The sequence below is a fragment of the Ictidomys tridecemlineatus genome, chromosome 10 (assembly GCF_052094955.1).
Source record: "Ictidomys tridecemlineatus isolate mIctTri1 chromosome 10, mIctTri1.hap1, whole genome shotgun sequence".
In the NCBI taxonomy this organism is placed as follows: domain Eukaryota; kingdom Metazoa; phylum Chordata; class Mammalia; order Rodentia; family Sciuridae; genus Ictidomys; species Ictidomys tridecemlineatus.
In genome coordinates, this window is record NC_135486.1 from 117,586,607 (window position 1) to 117,608,402 (window position 21,796).

Here is a 21,796-nt window from a genome sequence, read left to right on the forward strand (position 1 = left end):
CTACGCTCAGGTACTGTGACCACCACCCGCGGTGCCAGGAGAGGGAGCCACCGGCTCTCCTTGTTGCTTCCTTCTCCTCTGAACAGAATCCCAAAGTTTCTATTCATAAACTATTTCAAAGACCACACCAGCATCGAAAACTGCTCTCTGCTCCAGACCTGAAAGTACAGGAAGCCCACCCCCCTTAGAGATGAAAATTTCATCCAGGTCAGGGACACAATGGCACTTTCTAGCTCAGAAGCTCAGTGACCTGCGTTCTGCATGAGTCACTGAGCCTGTGACCTGGGCACAGTGCCCTGCCCTAAGTAGCAATGCATTTTTTACCCAAGCCCGGATAAAGAGGGCCCACGTTCAGGGTCAAGAGCTGAACTTGGTTGAGGTGCTGGCCAGGAGAGCCGGTGGTGGCAGTTGGGCTCTGAGGGAATTCCTGAAGAGCTTGCGTGGTACGGCATGTGCATTCAAAAAATAAAGTTCATTCCTGCTTAATAAGTGGCTCGTGAATTGTGCCCAGCCAGACTGCGGCATTTGGTGGCCCGTATGGGGAAATAGCCCAATGAGCATTTCTGTAACTGGGGTGACTGGGCTAACTGTGATTGGTTAGGCTTCCCACCGCTTGATTGCACTCTCCGGCTTCTGTAACCTGGCTTGCTTACATTGGCTAGACCCCCGAACATCCCTTTTGCAGTTTTTAGACTTATAAGGAGTGCCCTTGCAATTGTTCAGGGCTGATCAGGGGAACAGCTTTATGTTCTAGCCACTGGTGTGCTTCAATAAAGGCTTGATTCGATTATAAAAAAAAAAAAAAAAAAAGAGCTGAACTTAGGGTCAGTGGTGCCTAGTTCCTGGGTCTGTGATGCCACCCTGAACGTCACAGAAGACTCGGGGAAGTCCTCTCCTGCCTCCGAAAGGGCCTGCTAATGACAGATCTGCAACACACACTGAAAACCACCCAAGGACAGGCCAGGTCGGTCTCCAGACCGTGGCAGGCAGCCTGCAGGCAATAGGTGCATTTGGAATTGGGTCCAGGGGGGAGCCACCCCAGGACTCCACATGCAGGAGTTTCAAGGTTCCCAGGACCAGGGCACCCCTGAACAGGCCAGGAGGTCTGTGGAGGAGGTGGGGTGCCAGAGGCACTTGGAGTTTTAAGGAAGGGCATTTTAAACAAAACTTACTCCTCCACCAGGCACGTGCACCCCTGCTGAGGAGAATGAGTGGTTTCCACATTTATTCACCATTAGGAAAGTTATAATGCTTTTAGAGCATAACCTGGGAGGAGTTGAGACTACTTCCTAGAAGAGGACCCCAGAGAATCAGCCAATCAGGGTGCAGGGTTCCCTGCGTTAGCCACAGTTATTCCCCAAGGGCTCCACCACCCACTTGGCTTACTCAAGGAGGGCCACTAGGACCACTCATGGCCTAGGGGGTGATTTCTGCAAATTAGAAACTGACCCCTTCTCTCCAGACACATCCCTGGGGAAATTGCCTCATAAAATACCTCTTACCAGAACAAGGCGTTGTATTGGCAGATGAATGTCCAGGTCTGTGGAGACTTAGCGGAGCAGTGTCCCTCCAGGTAGGGAGGCCATGGCCCGTGCGGCTGCCTGGCCCTCCACAGTGGCCAGCAGCCTCCGAGGCAGGACTCACGCCTTGGTTTTCCATGACCCCTTCACCATGCATCCTGGGCACCCACCACGAGAAAGGCGCTCAGACCTTCTGGTCTGTGGTCAACCGGCTGCCTCTCTCCAGCAACGCCATGCTCTGCTGGAAGTTTTGCCATGTGTTCCACAAGGTCCTCCGTGATGGACACCCAAACGTGAGTCCCTGGGGCAAAGGGGAGGCCGGGCACCCCAGGGGTAAAGCGCCTGGGCCACAAGCTGGTCCACTGCCACACGGCTCCCTCCTCTCAGCCTTTGGTTACCGACGAGAGGTGGGTGGACACCTCCCAGTGGGGCTCTATTCCCCTCCATGGCCCAGCCTCAGCGTCCTCTGGCCTCCCCTTCTGTTCGCTCATGGCTCTTTCTTTCCCTCCACAGGTCCTGAAGGACTCTCTGAGATACAAAAGTGAATTGAGTGACATGAGCAGGATGTGGGTGAGTTTGGAGATGCATCCAGCTGCACCTGCTCCTTCTCCAGAGGCCACAGAGCAAGGACCATGGGATGGACAGATTCAGGCTCTTTCAACTTGTTTAGGTTTTCTCCCTGAATGTCAGGGACGGGGTACAAGTGTCCCCAAATAGTACCACAATGTCCACTCTCTTGCCTGGGTACCAGGAAGCTGCAGGAAAGTTCCAAAGTCTGGGAGCCTCTCTTGCCAAGGGAACTCATGTCTTGAAGCTGTCCAGGTGTGGGCATTCCTTAGCAGGGACATACCACGATTCCTACTTCTTTCCTTCTGTTGGGAATTAGCATTTTTAATTCTTAATTAATTTAATTTAATTTAATTTATTGCTAGTGCCTTTTCTTTCCTGTCTGAGTGTTCTCAATGCGTTAGCATGATTGGGGAGATAGGTGGCAATCTCAAAATCAACTGAAAGAGTGTTTCTAGCCAGGCATGGTGGCACACACCTGTAATCCCACCTGCTTGGGAAGCAGGAGGATCTCGAGTTCAAAGCCAGCCCCAGCAACTTAGCAAGGCCCTGAGGAACTCAGTGAGACCCTGTCTCTAAATAAAATGTGAAAAAGGGCTGAGGATGTGGCTCAGTAGTTAAGAGCCCCCGAGTTCAATCCTGGTACCAAAAAAAAAAAAAAAAAAGAGTGTTTCTATACACACCCAGATCCCTCTGGATTCTGAGGATCAAGGGATATATGTGGGAGGGAGTCAGCATTTTGAAAAATCTCCCTGGTTGATTCTGATAAATGCTTTTACACTCACCAGTTGAGAACTACTATTTTAGCCTTTTGCTCAGCCTTATCTGTATCTCTCTGCATTCACAAGATGTTAATGATTATACAGTCCAGCTTACCTATCTTAAGTGTAGGAATACAGACTCAGAGAGGGAAGCCCCTTATCCAGAAGTCACAAGGGGAGTTACCTGAACAACCTGAGAGGGGCCCCGAGATCTCCCAAGTGCATATTGAGAAGCTCTCCCTATGGCATGTAAAGCTTAGGTCCTTATCCTTTTTGGTAGAATTTGCCTGGCATCTTTCCCCACCCTTTACTTTCAACTTTCCAATATTTTCATTTTCTTAGACTATCCTTTGTGGGTAGCATTCAGTTGGATTTTATTTTATTTTATTGATAATAGGGTCTCACTGTGTTGCCCAGGCTAGCCACAAAGGATTTTGGTGGGGGTTTTTTTGTTGTTGTTGTTGTTGTTAATTCAAGTTGACAATCTTTGTCTTTTAACTGGACATTTGGTACATTTACATTTATTGTAATGTAAGATATAATTAGATTGGCATTTTCTAACTTTTTGTTGTTGATATTTGGGGGCTTGGGGGATGGGGTTCATGCTGTGGACTGGACCCTGGGCTGTGCTCAGGCTAAGCGTGTGCTTGGCCTCAGAGCTAAGTGTAGCTTAGCTTTCAGCCACTGCCTCTCCCAGCTTACTTTGTGCTTCCCTTTGTCCCATCTGTTCCTAGTCTGTTTTTCTCATTCATTGCTTTCTTAGGGATTGATTGGGGTTCTCTCATTTCTAGTTGAGAGGTTAAAATTTTCCTCTACTTTTTAAATAATTCGTTATGTTCTTTAATAATTAAAAAATGCTTGTTCAGTTGATCGAGGTCTTAGTTTCATACCTGCACCTGTTTCCTGTGGAATACAAAGAACTTAAGACTATTTATTTTTTATTTAGTTATTGATGGACCTTTGTTTTATTTATATGTGGTGGTGAAAATTGAACCCAGTGCCTCCCACATGCTAGGCAAGTGCTCTGCCACTGAGCCACAACCCTGGACTATTTTAATAAAATGCACTCCTTCCACCCTTATGCTATTTTAGTTCTGGTTTTTTCTTTTTAAGCTCTATACCATATTGTTTTACTTTGTTTCATTTTGTAACCCTCTGATCTTTCATCTGGGATCACTTTCTGCCTGAGTTATTTCTCTCAGAACTTTCTCTACCCAGAGTCTGCTGGTGGCATACATTTTTGCTTTTTGAGAATGTCCTGACTCAGTGTCCTTCATGAAGATAACCTTCTTTGGGTTTGGGATTTTAGGGGGACAGTTATTTTCTCTCAGCACAGGAGGATGCTGTTCAAGCTACCCTTCCATGATTCTTGACTTCCATTATTTTCTTAAAGTCATCTGTGAAACTCACTGTTGCTCCTTCACAGCTAATCTGTGATTTTTAATCTCTGGCCATTTTTAAGATCTTAGAATGTGTTTAAGGGTGAATTTATTTTGGATTCTTTGGACCTCTTTAATTTTCAGGTTAGCATCTTTCCTCAGTTATGAGACATTCTCCATGTCGTTATAAACTTTGTCCTTGCACTGTTCTGTCCTCTGCGCCTCAGTTAGAACCTGTCAGTCTCTCTCCATGTCTCTGAGCTGCTGTTTTGAGTTTTTTTTTAACCTATTTGTCTCTTCTGCATTCTGGATAATTCCATCCTCTAGATTTCAGTGCACTGTACCCTCTTTACCTGGGCTAATCTGTTAAACCTCTCCATAAAGTTTTCAGTTTTAGTGTGATTTTCATTTCTTGAAATACTTTTAAAAAAAAATCTGCTTGGGCAAGGTGCAGTGGCGCATGCCTGTAATCCCAGCTGCTTGGGAATCGAGGCAGGAGGATTGCAAGTTTGAGGCCAGACTCAGCAACTTATTGAGACCCTGTCTCAGAGTAAAACATGAACAGGGCTGGGGATGTGGCTCAGTGTTAAGCACCCACTGGTTCAGGACCAGTTCAATCACCAGTGCTGGGAAAAACAAACAAAACCAGGAAAGCTCTGCTGGCTGCCCTTTATGGTCTCCCTGGCCCAGCGTGGACCCTCTTACTTCTTAGACGTCTTAGGTGCGCTCATTTCATATCTCACTTTTCATGATTCCGTTTTCTGAAGTCCTCAGAGATCTGTTCCTGCCAAATGGCATTTTTGGTAGATTTTGCGCATGACATATATTTTCTGTTGGTGCTTAGTTATTTTCCACATCGAGGTACTCATTTTCCTTGCAATCTTATTTGTGAAAATTCTTTGAAGTCAATAACAAAGGCAGCTTCCTCCAGAGAGAGCTGGTTATTTGCTCCCACTGAGATCATTGTAAATTCAATTCTCAGCTTCAGGTTTTGTGAGTTCTGGGAAGATCCCTTGAGGAATCCAATCCCCAGTAGTGGATTTTCCTTCCCTCTGATCACAGCAAGGCTTTGTGGCCAGGGTTTTCTTTACGATTCACAGACAGGACTGCCTCAGTGCTAGTCAGTGTGTGTGTGTGTGTGTGTGTGTGTGTGTGTGTGTGTCCAGCTACCCCCTTCCACTCCGGCTGTTTACCTTCAAAAAGAAGGTTTTAACGTTTTGCCCATATTTTCGGTGGTTTTCAGTGAGAGGTCACCTTGGTACTCGGCTGCCTGGTTACCCAGCCTGGGATCCCTGAAGCCTTCTGTCATGCACTTCCGTCTCTTCCCCTGAACTAAGAGTATCTGGAAGTTGGAACCAGCTTTACTTTCTGGTTCTTGTGCATTTTCATGTTAAAGCATCTCTGACAGTGAGAATATTTTTGCTTCTTTTTCTACTTTCCAGTAATTTCCCATCTTTCCAAAATGAATAAACATTACATGAAAATTAATGAAATGTCTGGGCTGGGGCTCACAGGTAGAGCACCTGCCTGGTACATGTGAGGCACTGGGTTCGATTCTCAGCACCACATAAAAATAAAATAAAGAGCCAACAACAACTAAAAAGAAAAAGAAATCTTTTTTAAAAACTGAATTGATGAAGTGTGAAGTGTTCCTAGGAGATTAGGTCATATAAGTGCTGCCATCTCTGTCATTGACGGTGACTTGTCACCTCCTCTGGGCCCTCCTGGCCCTTGGAGGCCCTTTCAGGTGCCTTTCAGGGAAGGTCCTTTATTCTGAGCAACCTTGAAAGAAAATGTTGGAGTCAGAACTCGTTCTGGGGCCACAGCTATTCAGTTTTAGTTTGCAGATAACCGGGAGTGGCCAGCATCACTCTGCTAATTTAGCTTCTTCCCAGAGCAACTTTACTGTGCTCAGAAAGACTGAAGGAAAGACATAGCCTATGGCTAGACTGCTGACAGATTGCTAAGTGGAGACTTAAAATCCTTTCATGAAAATCCTTATCCAGAATTTACCCAAAGGAAGTCCTCACATTTTGTATTGTATGGCAAACGGGGCCGGTGGTACACATCTCTTGTCCCAGCTGTTTGGGAGGCCAAGACAGGAGGTTTGCTTGGGACCACCCTGGGTGATGTCACCCTGCCTCAAAAATAAATAAATAAAATGAGATCATAGTGTAAAAAAAAAAAATGTTCACTGAAGCATAATTTATAACAGCACACATTTCAGCTCTTTTGAATTGGCTTCAACTACTTCAAACATTGAGTTTGTTCAATAAATGATAGTGCATATGTATAATGTACTAGGCAGTCATTGAAAATGATCATACAAAAGAAAAATGGGGTGAAATCACAGTATTATGTGAAAAAATAAATTGAGGCTGGTTGCAGTGGCACATACCAGTAATCCTAGCGACTCAGGAAGCTAAGACAGAAGGATTGCAAGTTAGAGGCCAGCCTCAGCAATTTAGCAAGGCTCTAAGCAATCTAGTGAGACCCTGTCTGAACACAGAAAGAATGATAGGGACTAGGGATGTGGCTCAGTGGTAGAGCATCTCTGGGTTCAATCCCCAGAGTGGAAAAAAAAAAAAAAAAAAAACAATGTATTTGTATACATGCTTTTCTATATTTTCTAAATTTTTCTGCCATAGACGTCTGTTATTTTCATAGTCAGAGAAAGAGATTCTTTACCCTAGAAGCCCTGGCTGCAGGCTTCCCCCAGTTTGCCCGATGCTAATCCTCTGCTCTCTTGCCTCTTCTTGGAAGGGCCACCTGAGCGAGGGCTATGGACAGCTCTGCAGCATCTACCTCAAACTGCTGAGAACCAAGATGGAGTTCCATACCAAGGTGAGTCCTGCTGGGCCCTCGTCAGGGAATGTTGTGGGCACAAGGGAGTGTGCATCCTGCCTCCATGCTGTGTGAGAGAAAGGTGGTTGATAGGGCCGCCACCGTCAGGCCTTGGGGTGTGACAGGGGACGAGGCACTGTCCTCTTCCCTTTTGTTCCCCGTTTTGCACAGGAGGAGGCCCGTCCATCTGCTTGCTTGTGAGATGTTAGGAAGCAGTGGTCCCACATTTCCCCACTGCAGGGTCCCTAGAGAACCTTCTTAGGTGCAGAGCTGCGTGCAGAGGTGCATCAGGGAAGCCAAGTCAGGTGCTCCTGAGGACCATAGGGGCCTGCGGAGGGCACCTGAAATAGGAAGCCACAGTGTGGGAGGGTGGGCCTTGGAGGCGGGTCAGGGGCAGACAGGTGGTGGGAGCAGAGTGGCCACCAGATGGAAGAGGAAGCAGCTGGGGAGCTGGAGAGGAAGGGGGAACCTCCTCTGGTGCCTATCCCTGTGGTCCCCATGTGCTCAAGGGGCAGTGTCGACCCATGTGTACTGTGCCACTCTCTTAAACCTGCCTGTGCGACACCCAGTCCCCACGGCAGCATGACAATGGGCGTGGCCATGTCCTGGGGAGATGGAGCAGGAATGTGAACTAGGCCTATTGGACACCTCTGCCATGCTGTACCCAGGGGCTGCCATGGGCCAGAACAGGTCGGGCCCTGAAGAGAGAAGGGCAATATCGTGTCCCCACGTGTGCAGTCTCCCAGTTTGCTAGGGCAAGTGACCGAGGTGGAGAAGGTGTGAGCAGTAAGACTAGAGTGGAGAGCAGCAGGAGGCAGCACCAATGCATGGGGATGGGGGGACAGGGGACAGTGGCCGTGGGCAGTAAGCTGAGCTCTGTCTGGAGTGCTGGGTTCTCCGCTGCAGCACACCTCACCCCGAGCTGTGTGGCCAGGCACAGCAGCAGCGGCTCCTTGGCTCTAGTGTTCTCTGTGGTCAGGAATCCTGGGAGGACCTGGCTGGGTGCTTCTCTGCAGTCAGTGCTGGCGAGGGCTGGCGGTAGGCGCTGCAGTGAGGCTGCTGGGGCTGGCCTAACCCCGCCCTCCTGCAACAAAACTCCTTCCCCAAGACCCCAGTCTGCCACAGGATGTGTACTGAGGTGACCCAGCAGGGGAGCAGCCTGAGTGAGCCTGGAGACCCAGGGACACAAGGCCTGGAACAACTTGGTGTCCCTGTGAACCTGCAGCAGACCTGTGTCAGGATGAAACGTGGGCAGTACAGCACAGGACCAGGGACCAGGCAGCTGCGGAAGGCCATCCCAGCCCCTGAGGCCTTGGCACCCACCTGGGCAGTTCCTTGGACTGCTCCACACCCAGGGGAGACCTGGCTATAAAGGGTCATCTGCACATTGTAGGGTGTCCTTCCTGGGGCCTTGTGCAAGGTGGACTTGAAAAAAAGACCCCAGCTGTCCACGTGGCTGCCGATGAGGACCAGAATTGGGACATGGCCCCTAGAACTGACAGAGTGGTGGGGGCTCCAGTCCTGATGTCCAGGGGGGGCCAGAGAGGCCAGGAGGAGAGCGAGCATGTCGGGGTGGGATGTCTCTGAGACAGAGCAGGAGGACCAGCTGGACATGAGGGCAGGAGAGGACAGCAGGGCCAGGACCTGGATGTTGCAGCCAGAGTGAGGGAGGGTCTGCGAGGGAGGAGTCAGTAGGGGGCAGTTCTAGGTCATGACTGGTCCTGACAGATGGGTGGAGTTACAGGGATTGGAACTGAGGTGGTCAAGGGTCATATGGCAGCATGCAGGACACGGCACATGGGACGGCTCTGACCCAGGTGCCAGGGACTAGGGTGAGTACTGGGGTAATCAAAAACCGAGAGCCCTTTAGCATGGAGTAGAGCCACCTGGGGACCTGGGAGGGCTGAGCACAGAGCCCAGCCCTGGTCAGTGGGGCTGAGGAAGGCACGGTGTCCTCGTGGACGGGGGCGGTTGAAGCGGAGGAGTCCCTGAAGTTCTAGAAGAGCAGCAGGTTGGAAGACAGATATGTGGGTAGCACCGTGGGAAAGGAGAGGCGACCAGCCTGAGAGCCCTGCGTGCTGGCCCCCGACATCGAGGATGGTGGCAGTGCCCCGAGGAGCCCTGGAAGCAAACCCAGGCCTGTCTTGGGGGCCTTGGCACTGCGCAGCCTGGAAGCCGAGGCCACAGTGGGGATTTCCTGGCAGGAGATGGCATATTGTGACTGTGCCACGGAACGCAGGGGGTAGGAGCCAGAGCCAGCACTTGCGATCCAGCCCTGCTGTCCCGTCTGGCCCGGGCTTGCCCTGGCCCTTGGCAGCCCTGTCCTTCAGTGGCTGCAAGCTGGGTCTTTCTGGCAGGAGGGGAAAGATAGAAAGATGGAGAGTGGAGATGTGGGGCACCCGCAAGCAAGCCGTCAAAACAGTTGACGTGCCCTTCGGGGTTGGTTGGTTGTCATGCTGGGGATGGCACCCAGGGCTTTGGGCATGCCAGGCAAATGCCCTACCACTGAGCCCCTCCCAGCCCCAAGCTTAGGGTTTTAAGGTTAAGTGGGGCTGTGTGCCTGGCACAGTCAGGTGATTGCATGGCTGAAATAGGGTCAGTTGTGAAGAAGTCCCCTGCCCGAGAGCGCCTGGACCCAGGCAGCGCTTAGCCTTCTCCGGGGGACTTATGCTCTGGACTCTGTTCAGGTCTCTCTGAGACAAGACCCTGCACAAGCTCTGACTCTGCTCCCTGCCTGTACCTACAGCCCCACCCACCTTGCTCGATCCCTGCCCTGTGTCCCCTGCACCCAGAGCAGCCCAGAGCTGACCTGGAGTGTATTAGTGGGGGCTTCTGCTCCTGGCCTGAGAGAATCCCTGGTTTCCTCCGTTCTAAAACTGAAATCACTGTTTCTGCCTTGCAGGCCGTCGTAAAGACTGAGGAAGTTTATCCAGACCTTGTAGGGTCTGGCAGGTGGCTAGCCCCTAGCATCTCCGCCCAGGCCTCTCCCCACTTGTCACTCCCGCCCATTCAGTCACCTGAGGCTAAGGAAACACAGAGCACTGGGCCTCGCCCCAGCCTCTCGGGTTCAGTAGGGGATGGGGCTGGGACCACACTAGGAGGATAGCTGCTGAGGACTCTGGGGTGAGAGAAGGCAAAAAGGAGGGACTCCCAGCCCCGCCTCCTTCATCTCAGGTCCCCATCTTAGCAGCCTGAAGTCTTGGCTCTGGAACTTAGAAGCCCCTTGGTGAGGTGGCCCCCCATCTCTCTGGCCTGTTCCCCTTGCTCTCCAGGTCTGTCCACTCTAGACAGACCCCATGGTAGGAGAAGGATTTCTCTCAACTTTGGGGCTGCCTCTCGTAATATCTTCCTGCTGTCAAGTTTATTTTACCACTGAGGGTTCTCACAGTCGGGGAAGAGGATGCTGTAGATCCCTGAACGGAGAGCAGCAGCCCCAGGAAATGGCAAGGACAGCAGGAAGCCTGGCTTGGGGTCAGAAAGGACGGGGATGAATAAATACTCCTTCCCCGCAAATGGATGATTGACAGCAAGCACTGTCATATGCAGGGTTTCATGGGAGAGTGTGCATGGAATGTTCCAGAGCACAAATTGCGGGGAGGAGCCTCCCCTCACTCAGGAGGGTGGAGTGGGTGCTTGGTGTCTCCGAGCCTGTCAAGGTGTCTGTGTGTGGGGTCACATCCCAGGAGGGCTCCTTGACGCTGGCTCTGTTGGCCTTAGGGAGTCATCACCGCCCTCTGACTTGGTTCCCACCTCCCTCCCAGAACCCCAGGTTCCCGTGCAACCTTCAGATGAGCGACCGACAGCTGGATGAGGCTGGAGAAAGTGACGTCAACAACTTGTAAGGGGCAGTCCCCATGCCCTGGGCCCAGGAGGCGACTGCATTTGTCCTTTGTCACTTCCCGATAGGGTCACAGAGGGCCTGATGCTAGGGGCAGAGGCTGGGGTGAGGTAAAGCCCCTGGGTGATGTCCTGATGGCCCCTTCCTCCCGCGTGCCATCCAGAGCCACCGGCTGGCGCCCCTCGCGGCCCCCCTCTGCCTCACCCTCACCTCCCAGCCTGGCGAGGCACCTGTCCTTCCCCTTTCCTATGTCACTATGGACTCTCTGTCCTTCTTCATCTTCAAATGGCCTGAAAGCCCACTCGGGCGAGAGCTGAGGTTGTGGCTGGGCGTGTGCGCTGGTGCTCATGTGTGTGCCTTGGGGTGGGGGCAGGAGCTGGGGGCGGGCAGGTCAAAGACTGGCCTTAGGGGCTGGGGTGTAGCTCAGCGGTGAAGCCTGCGCCCAGCACACACCAGGCCCTGGGCGCCTCCACACCCACAAAGATTGGAACCTAAGTTCTCTTTCTTCTTGGGTCAGTTTCCAGCTAACAGTGGAGATGTTTGACTACCTGGAGTGTGAACTGAACCTCTTCCAGACTGGTGAGTCTCTGCCCTTCCATCTGACAGGGCTCTCCTAGTGATCTGTTTCCCAGCTTGGTTTTCCTCCTGGACCTGGGGCCAGCCCTTGTCTCCCTGTAACAGGTCACATGTCTCTGTGCTCTTAATTCAGGGAGGGGCTGAAGTTCTTCTGTGGATTTGAAGCCAGTGATGTCACATCAGAGCAGAAAAACATGCTGCTGGCCTCCCTCCTAAAGCCCAGGCCACCAAGACTCCAAAGACAGGTCTTACTCTCTGACAGCCAGTGGACTGTGGCCACAGCCCTGCTATCCTTTGGCCCTATCCATCTGCCATCAGAGCTAGGCTGTGACCCAGGTGATTCCTTCCCAGGAGGAGGCCTTGTATGTGCTATTTAACTGGCAGCCATTGGGAAAAGTGGGTCAAGCTAGATTGTCACCCAGGACATCCTACTCTGCTACTGGGGGCAGCTGACCACCCTGCCCAGAGTTCTGGGACCCCCAGACCCTCAGCTGCTACCACCTCCCTCCTCTGGGTGTCTCTGTCCCCCTCACCTCCCAGCCGGGCTCCTTTCCCTGGGAGACAGAGGATGATGTGCTAAGATTTGAGCTGGTTCTCAGCAGGTGACTGACAGAGGACAGGCATTCTCGCTCGGGCTTGGTGGCCTTCTCAGCCAGTGGGCATGTAGGGCTTTGACTCACCTGAAGTCTGCTCCCTTCAGTGAGCTCATCTGTACAGCATATGCGTCCCAGTGTCCTGTTGTGTCCCAGCGCTGGTCTAAACCTGTGACAGGTCTGAGAGTCTGTGATGCTTTGACCAGTCAGCTCAGCACAGGATGTGGGAAATGAAGGAACCAACCTTCTGGCAATGTATTTGAGCAGGGCCTTCTGTGAAGTGGGCAGAGGCCTAAAAACAAAACACCTATTAGGGAGTGTCATCCCCGCCCTAAGCCACTCCCAGTCAGGGAGGGAAGTGCTATAGATGGACTCAGTAGTATTTTTTTTTTAATATTCATTTTTTAGTTGTAGTGGGACACAATACCTTTATTTTTATTTATTTATTTATTTATTTATTTTTTATGTGGTGATGAGGATCGAACCCAGGGCCTCACACATGCTAGGCAAGCGCTGTACCTCTGAGCCACAAACCCAGCCCTCAGTAGTAATTTTTATATGCTCCCGTAACTATTTGCGTAAAGGTACATGAACACGTATTAATTGCTGTGGCTAATGATTATTTAGCTTCAGGAGGGAAGGACCCAGACAGGTGATTCAAAACTCATTTACCTTTGGCTTTTGAATGTGCAAGACTTATTTTTTATTTTTATTTGTTTATTTATTGTTTGTTTGGTTTTAGGGATTGAACCCAGAGGTGTTTAACCACTGAGCCACACCCCCAGCCCTCTTTAGTCTTTACTGTGAGAAATGACCTCACTAAGTTGCTTCTGAGGCTGTCCTTGAATTTGTTTGTGATCTTCCTGCCTCAGCCTCCCAAGTGATGGGATTTCAGGCCACTGCACCGGCTTAGAACATGCAGGATTTGAGTGTGGCTTTGTTAGTCAGCTTTTCTCCACTATCACAAAATACCTGAAATTAACAGCTCTTCAATAAATTACATGAGATATGCAGCACTTTCATATCAAATGGGCTCTGTGTTAGATGATTTTGCCCAGTTGAGGCTCCCGTGAGTGTCCCGAGCACTCCCGGTTGCCTGGCTGAGCTGCAATGTTGATGGGTCGGGTGCAGTCACAGTGCCAACTTACTGTGTTTTAAGCTGATCAGGATGTAACCCCACCCTAAGCTGAGAAGCATTTGTATTTAAACTGGTTACAGTTAAATAACATTTCAAAGTCAAGTCCTCAGTTGCACAAGCCATACTTAGGCAAGTGTGGCATATTGGATGGTGCAGCCAGAGCGTTTCTGTCATTGTGGAATTCTATCTGCCCCAGGGGTTCTGACACCCCAGGCCAGCAGTCAGTTTTCAACCTTGGTCTCCTGTTAGATTCACCCAGGGGGCTTTTGAAAACCACCATTGCCCCGACCCTAGCCCAGACCAACTGACACAGAATAGGGGCATGGGGACTTGCAGGCAGCGTCAAAGCCAAGAGCCGCTGCACATTACAAGACCCTGTGATGCGTGCGCTTGGCATCGTTGGGCTTCACAGCGAAGCCTCTGGAGGCCCAGAGAGATTGAGCACTCATCCTCATCCACACTTACACTGCTGTGGGTGGTGCTGGGCACCAAGGGCCATCTCAGGAGGCCTCAAGAAGGCAGCGGGCAGCCCCAGAGAGGGAGCCTGAGGATGGCTTCCTTGCAACGGCAGCTGCTTGTAATTTCTGTCAAGAAGAAAAGCTGCCTGCTAATTAGAACAGTTGGGGCTTTTTTTTTTTTTTTTTTCCATTTGCCAAACTAACCCTGTTACCAGGGATTCGTGCAGTCGGAGGAGGAAGAGCACGCAGGGCTCTGGGCAGGGCCACGCTCTGTGGAGCTGCAGGGAAAGTCACGTCCATTTCTGCCATGGTTAGCACCTCCAGGGACATGCGCAGCCTGGGCAGGAAGGAAACCCACCAGGCCAGGGGGCGAGCTGAGGACCTGCAGCCAGGCATCCAGTTCCTGGGTCAGGAACTTGGGCATAAATATGGAGGGATCTCTGGAACAGAAAGTGGGGGAGCAGCTTCCTCTCCAGAACTTGGGGGAGTCGAGGCAGCACGTCTGCTGATGGCCCCCCATGACCCCGATGAGCTTTTGACCCCGTGGTCCATCCTGCCCCCCAGACCCTTGCTTGGTGCGTCTGTGCCCTCCAGTGTCTCCCTTTGAAATGGCCCAAGAACCCCTGAGGCGAGCCACTGGGAAGCCACAGCGGAAAGATTCCCTCCTTCACTTTCTGATCCCCGCTGAGCGCATTCTGCCCTTGTTGGCTACCGCCAACCACCAGGCCTGCGGCACTTCCGAAGGCCAGGGGCGTCAGGCCAAGTTCACATGCAAGCGACTCGGCCTGATTGGTCAGCTCCTTTCAGGTTCTGAGGCCCCAGGGACCTGAGAGCTCCCCGGCAGAGTGACCCATCTCCCCATTGGGCCTGACATGAGCTGAAATACTAGCTGTGCCTTTCTGATCTCATTTGGGGCAGAACTAGGAGGCTCCTCAGAGATGGGAAGAAGGGATTCCTGGGCGTCCCAGGAGCTCTCCAGGGATGAGCAGATCTCGTCTTTCAGGGCTGTCACGGGGCTCTGCACAAAGCAGAGCCTGTTCATTGCACACCAGGCATCTTGGCCATCGGGGGCAGAGGCGCCTGGCCTAGCTGCGGGTGGCCACGTGGGCTCTCTGATGCATCTTTAACTCTCAGCATGACACCTTGGCTTTCCCCTAATGATAGGGACACCCTCTCTGTGCTGCAAGGGCTAAGTGAGTGAACTGGAGTGATGCTCACCCAGTCGGCCCTTGCTGCATGCTGGGCCCTCCTCTGCCTCTCTGCCTCTCTGCCACCTGCCATTGCCTCACCCTGTTGCTTTCTCCCCCTTTTATTTCCAGTGTTCAACTCCCTGGACATGTCCCGCTCGGTGTCAGTGACCACTGCAGGGCAGTGCCGCCTCGCCCCGCTGATCCAGGTCATCCTGGACTGCAGCCACCTCTATGACTACACCGTCAAGCTCCTCTTCAAACTCCACTCTTGTGAGTACACCCGCAGGATCTTTCTCCATGAGCCTCGGGCGTGGAGGTCCCTGGAGACCACAGCCCAGCTGCATGCCCTTGGCTCCGCTTCTGTTTCAAAAGTGCCTGGAGCTCCTGGCAGTCAAGAGAATGGAAGGGGCTAGGAATGTAGCTCAGTGGTAGGGTGCTTGCCCAGCACAGGGGAGTGCCAGGGTCCCATCCTCAGTACCACCAGAAAGAAAAAAAGAGAGAATTGAAAATGGAAGAACGGGGTCTAAATTATGGTGGGCCGGGTACAGCTCCTAGCAAGCCATTGCTGTGTCCCAGGATGGTCCATCTCTATCTGTGCTGTGTCTCTATTCCTCAAGGACATCAGGTATTCTAGGACCTACACAAGGACCATATCTCTGGCCCTTATGAGCCAAGGAAGCAATGTCCAAACCATTAATGACATCATCCTTTGTACAGATGGAATTTTATGCAGAAATATGTAGAACGGAGCTGCTCACCTAAATGGAGGGCTGTCCCTCGCCTGCTGCATATCCCTGGCATGCCCTTGGCAGAGCATAGTTTGGAAGCTACTGTTCTTGTGACTCCATGCTTCTGTGTGCTGGTGGTTGGTTTGCTGGTTGGTTTGCGGTGACGGCCATGGAACCCAGGGCCTCTCACATGCTGAGCTTTTGTTCCACCACCAAGCTGCACCCGCCCTGTGTGTTTCTTGTTTGAAACTGTGTGTCTGTGCCAGGCTCATTCTGCTTTAGGGGGTCTCCAGCAGGGTTCAGATCTGCACCATTAAATGCAGGTCCCTATGTAATCCTGTGGCACTCGTGCCCCACTGGAGGGTGGCCACCATGAAGGATTGTATAAAAAAGTCTGTGCATGATGGAAAACCAAGAAAAGTCTCCATGTGCACGGACACCAGCAAAGTGTCATGGGCCTGGGGTTTTATGTCACAAAAGACCATATTTTAGAAGTGTGGGACAAGGATGCTCCCTAACTGTGGTCACCAACAAGCACAGAGTCCAATTGTTAGGACAGGGTCAGAGAATAATAGCATGTGGAGGAATTCAGGGTGGTTTCCTGGGAGGGAGATTAAATTTGCACTTCTGGGATCAGAAAGGCTGTGGACCAAATCTGAAGGGAGCCCAGGGTCAATCAAATCCCAAGAGGAGAAGGGAGATGTTGCGTTGCAGCGCCGAGCGCCCGTGAGCTAATCGTCTCTATGATGCTATAAAACGCATCGCACAACACAACCTCACGAGGTTCTTATAGAGCGGTGAGATAGGAGAACAGGCAAGTAATTATTGGGATTCAAAGATCTGTAAAGGCAGGGCAATGTGTGAGACCCACTTGGACGTGCATGGGAGCTGGGTGGCTGAGGAGAGAAGTAGGGACATGGGAAGACACAGATCGAGCATCCCTTATACAGAATGCTCCATCCAGAAGTGTTTCAGGTTTCGGAATTTCTCGGATTTTGGAACATTGGCATGGACTACCAACATCCTTGATCTGAGACCCGGCGGTCCTCAGAGGGCTTTGGATTTCAGGTCACTTCATTTTGGAAGCGTTTTGCATTTCTGATTTTCAGCTTGCAGACACTTGACTTCTCTATACTTTAATCTAAGACATGTTTACTTAGAACTCTAGAAAAGTCATCAAGACAGTATAGAGGATTCCCGTTGACCTCATACCCAGCTTCCCCTGCTATCCCCATGTTAGCGGGATGCACCTGTCACAACTCATGAAACACTATCAATACCTTATTAACTGAGGTCATGCTTTCTCAGATTTCCAGTTGGTACCCAGGGTCCCTCTCCTGGTCCGGACTCCCATCTGGGACACTACATAACACGGAGCCATCTAGTGTCCTGGGGCTTTTCTCAGCTGTGATAATTTCTCAGTCTCTTTGTCTTTGAGGACCTTGACATGTTGAGTGCTAGTGAGATTTTTTGGAGAATGACCCTCAATTCCTTTTTATTTTTAATTTTATTTTTATTTTACCATGATGTGACTGGGGTCCTAGGACCAAGTGCTCTTGGGAGGAAGCCCATGGAGGCAGACTGACTTTTCTGTGCACTGTCCGCTTTGGTCTTCTCGATGGATCATGCCTGATATATGCTCACACCCAGTGAATGTCCCACCCATTCAAAAATGACTAAAATTGAGATTTAAAAATAGACTGAAAACCGAGTTGTGGTCTGTAGCTGAATCACACAGATTCCCACAGTCTTGAAGGTGAAGGTGGCTTTGTGATGGGGAAGCTGTCCCTGAGAGGTAGCTGCTTGTACAGAGTCACACAAGTTACACTGGTGATCAAGTGTGTGCCATATCTGCCCTGGTCCAACCCTGGGGCTTGGCCAGGTCAATGCTGCTTCTGTGGTCAGCCTCCTCACACTGGACCCAGAATGGCTCATCCTTCTAGGCCAAATTGGAAGTGGGAAGATTTGGAGGATGAGGGTCCCCACACTCCTGTGGGGCTCCCTTGGTCACAGACCAGAAGTGGCCCCAGGATAGCCACCCTTCCATCTGGAGCCCATGTGGCCTGCCTGCCCTCTTACACTCCTTCCACTCTCCTCCAGGTCTCCCAGCTGACACCCTGCAGGGCCACCGAGACCGCTTCATGGAGCAGTTCACAAAGTAAGTGGCTCTAATAACAGGAGTGGAGGCAAATCAAACCCCGCTGTAAGATGGATCCAGGCCGAGCACGTGCACACTGTGAAATACGTGAGGGGCAGTGGGGCTTGCGTTCTAGGGAGATAAAATGACAGGAAATAGCTAGGACAGCAGCACACCTACTGGACCCTGGTAAATCCCCTGGAAGAGGGAGATTCACCTGCCCCATGCCAAGACTCCATCTCTCTGTCCTGTCCTTAGGTCACCTGCTCTGACCCCCTTTACGCAGATAGCTCCTAAACACATGTATCTTAGATCTAAATTCCAATCTCACATACTCGATGTGACACCTAGATACCAGATTTAAATCTTAAATCTTTAACTGAACTCAAGGTTTTCTCAAAAACAAAACAAAACAAAACATTGCCCCACGTCCAGTCCACTGTTGGCTTCTGCTGACACTCTACAGATAACTTCTAGCTCCATCCACAAGTGCATCAGCCACCAGGGCCTCCCGCCAGGACCCTCTGGCCTGACCAGACTCCCTAGACTCCACCCCCCTCTGTAATCCAGGCCTCGCCAGCAGATGGAACAGTATGTCCAACTTCTCTCTTGCTCAAGAGCTTCCCATGGCTCTGCCTACATTAGAGTACAGCCTGAATCCTTCTTTGTGGTCTGCAAGGCTGTGCAAGACCCAGCCCTGCCTGCCATCTTGGACCTCCTCCCCATTCCTCACTGCTCCGGCCCCTCTGGGTCTACAGTCCTAGGGACACGCCCAGCTCCTAAGACCGTGAGGGCCTCAGTGCTTGCTTCCTCTCCTTGCAGAGCTCCTGGTCATCTTTTGTCATCTCCTCAGGAAGGCCATCCCCCGCTCCCTCGTTCACTCCCGACTTTCCTCCCTGTACCCTGTTTTTCCAGCCTCTCCCCACCCCAAGTTCTCACTCTTTTGTTTCCCTCGAGTTCTTGGTGTGGCTTCCCTCCTTTTGGACCCTCTGCACCAGCGCTCTGTCCCCAGTTCCTGACCAGTGCTAGACCGGGAAACAGTATCTGAGTCAGCTTTGTCACTGTTGTGACCAAAAGACCTGAGGAGAACAAATAGAGGAAGAAGAGTTTATTTGGAGGCTCACGGTTCCAGAGGCCTCTGTCCACAGATGGCCAACGGCATTCTTTGGGGCCTGAGGTGAGGTAGATGGTCATGGCGGACGAGTGGTGAAGGACAGCAGCTAGGGATGTGGCACTAGGAAGCAAAGAGAGAGAGAGAAAGAGAGAGAGCGCTCCCCTCACCACAGACAAAATATAAACCCAAAGGGCCCCCCACCCCCCACCCCGTGACCCACCTCCTCTAGCCACAGCCTACCTGCCTACAGCCACCACTCAGTTACTCTCCACTAGGGGACCAGCGCACTCTGAGGTCACCACTCTCACGATCTAATCATTTCACCTCGGAACCTTCTCGCATTGTCTCACGCATGAGCTTTTGGGGGACACCTTACATCTAATCCATAACAAGCACAGAGTATCGAGAAATCCTGGGGTGAATTTGCAAGCTAAGAAGCCAGATGCCTGAGCTGCTTGTCTAGGAAAGGAGGAGCGTGTCTGGCTGAGGAGTAAATTACCCTGGTGCATTTGGGGGCGAAAATTGGTGACTAATGTAGAGGTACAGCTCATCCCTAACGTAATTATCCCAAGAAAAGGGGAAAGGGGGTCCAGAGGCAGGAGGACCCTGGAGTTGAGAAGGGTCCCCTGGCCTGGCATGGTCAATGCCAGTCCTCGCATTTTCTGGTTCACCTCTTCATCGGTGACCATGACTCCTGCATCCTGACGCTGTGCTTCTCTTCCTGGCTCCCCAGGAGCAATTGAAGGCCAAGTGCAGGGCTGCAGTCACCTCTCAGCTCCCCTGTTCCACTGGGGAACACTGAGTACACATTCTGTAATGAATGACTTATGAAATCCTAGGAGACAGGCACTGGGGCCGAGTTCCTGGAATGTTAGATTCCGGTAGCTTGCAAAAGCAGTAGTCAGTATTACTGTTGGCTCCGGCCCAGAAAGACGGGGACATGGGTCAGGCCTCACTTCCTTCCGCTTTTTTCTAATTTATGACAACATCTCCCGTGCATAGACACCACGCCCCCTCTTCCACACACAGGCAGCAGCAATGTCACAGGAACACACCTAAGTCTTGGGGTCTGGAAGGCTGTCATGAGACCCCAGGGCTTTCGTCCATGAAGCTGAGCCAGGGAAAGAGTGTTGCTGCTAGGTAGAGATGCTAGGATCCGAAATACCCTTTCCTCTCAGTATATATCATTCTCCCCTGTCAGGTTTCTCAGTCTTCAGTATTTAGATTCAAAATAGAGATTTGAGAATAAGGAAGAAATCTTGGCTTCCAGTGCTGGGGCCGGAGCTCAGTGGTTGAGCGTGAGCTTGGCAGTTGCGAGGCCCCCAGTTCCACTCCAGCACTGCAAAAAGTCATAAGTTGGTTTCTTCATGTTCATGTTCTTCCAAGATTAGGGCTCTGTACAGGCAGATCATTCTTTCTTCGAGACTTACATCCCTTTGTGCCTGGGACCTTGGTAAACGCAGCTCAGTAGCGATCAGCCCCTGCCCTCTAGAAGCTTCTGCTCTAATAGGGAGACAACGTATAGCTCAAAAACAGGGTGCAGCTTCGTAGTAGCTTTCCCTTCCCAGTAGCTTGTTGGTTTACCCTTCGAGAAAATCACTTTATTTGTTTCTGGTACCAGAGATTGAATTGAGGGGCACTCGACCACTGAGCCACATCTCCAGCCCTATTTTGTATTTTATTTAGAGACAGAGTCTCACTGAGTTGCTTAGCACCTCACTTTTGATGATGTTTGGTTTGAACTCACGATGCTCCTGCCTCAGCCTCCTGAGCTGCTGGGATTATAGGCCAATTTCTTTAGATATTACCCTTAGTCAGATATAAATCGCTCTTTCCTCGCCACCAGATAACTGAGGACCGGCTGTAAATGACCCTAGTCCATAGCATCATAATTGACTCCTGGCACCACAGAGACCATCTCCTTGACAGCCTGTGCCCTTGAGCTGTGTAGGGGTAGGGAAGCTGGGGGCCGCTGCCCTGTCCCCTCCCCGGGGCTGGCAGGGACACCCAGTAACCCCTAAGGCCCTCTCCACCTCCAGGTTGAAAGATCTCTTCCACCGCTCCAGCAACCTCCAGTACTTCAAGCGGCTCATTCAGATCCCCCAGCTGCCAGAGGTGAGCACACCTGTCATACCCTGGCACTGTGGGGTCCCCCGGTCCTTCCTGCAGCCGGCAGGGCCTGTCAGGTGAACGCAGGCTGAAAGTGTGTCTCCCTCTTCAGAACCCACCCAACTTCCTGCGAGCCTCGGCCCTGTCGGAACACATCAGCCCTGTGGTGGTCATCCCCGCAGAGGGCTCGTCCCCTGACAGTGAACCCATCTTAGAAAAGGATGACCTCATGGACATGGATGCCTCCCAGCAGGTGAGGACCCTTGGGAGACAAGCTTGGCCCTTCCTGTTGCCCCCAAGTGTGGGGATGCGGGTGGGAGAGAGCACTGGCTCTCTCCACCCTGTTTATTTTTGAGATGGGTTGGAGGCCAACTCCTGAGCTCAAGCGATCCTCCTGCCTGGGCCTCCTGAGTACCTGGGACTACAGGCAGAGGCTGATGTTCCCACCTTTGTTCAGCCTTCTCAGAATACAAGCAGGAGGCTAGCCTGCTCTGTGGTTCCTGGGGAGGTCCCGACCATTGACCCACACGTGGGAGTCTCCTGGTCTCTGACTTCCCCCTCCCTTTTGGTCACCGCAGAATTTATTTGACAACAAGTTTGACGACATCTTTGGCAGCTCCTTCAGCAGCGATCCCTTCAATTTCAACAGCCAGAATGGCATGAGCAAGGATGAGAAGTGAGTCCCAGCCACTATCAGCTCATCATGCAGGGACTAAGTTGAGCCATGCTGTATCCGCAGCACCCAACCCAAGGGATTCTTCACCCTTAGGCCTCTTAGAGAAAGAATGTCTTGACCCTTAATCCCAGAAGATCACTGACTGCACCTGTGGGCTTTACATTGGGC

At 51.6% G+C, this 21,796-nt stretch overlaps 1 protein-coding gene across 9 annotated transcripts in view; it reads left to right on the forward strand.

Moving 5' to 3' along the window:
- Nucleotides 1-21,796, forward strand: part of Hip1 (huntingtin interacting protein 1) — a 132,368-nt gene that overhangs the window by 88,148 nt on the left and 22,424 nt on the right. For 7 of the 9 annotated variants that reach the window (XM_078023878.1, XM_078023877.1, XM_078023880.1 and 4 more), the window contains exons 3-12: nucleotides 1,671-1,813; nucleotides 2,034-2,090; nucleotides 6,991-7,071; nucleotides 10,833-10,909; nucleotides 11,427-11,488; nucleotides 14,994-15,134; nucleotides 17,693-17,750; nucleotides 20,883-20,958; nucleotides 21,065-21,205; nucleotides 21,531-21,628. In XM_078023878.1, the coding sequence (XP_077880004.1) occupies nucleotides 1,671-1,813; nucleotides 2,034-2,090; nucleotides 6,991-7,071; nucleotides 10,833-10,909; nucleotides 11,427-11,488; nucleotides 14,994-15,134; nucleotides 17,693-17,750; nucleotides 20,883-20,958; nucleotides 21,065-21,205; nucleotides 21,531-21,628 (934 nt within the window). The other 2 variants (XM_040277956.2, XM_078023881.1) reach the window with 2 other exon arrangements.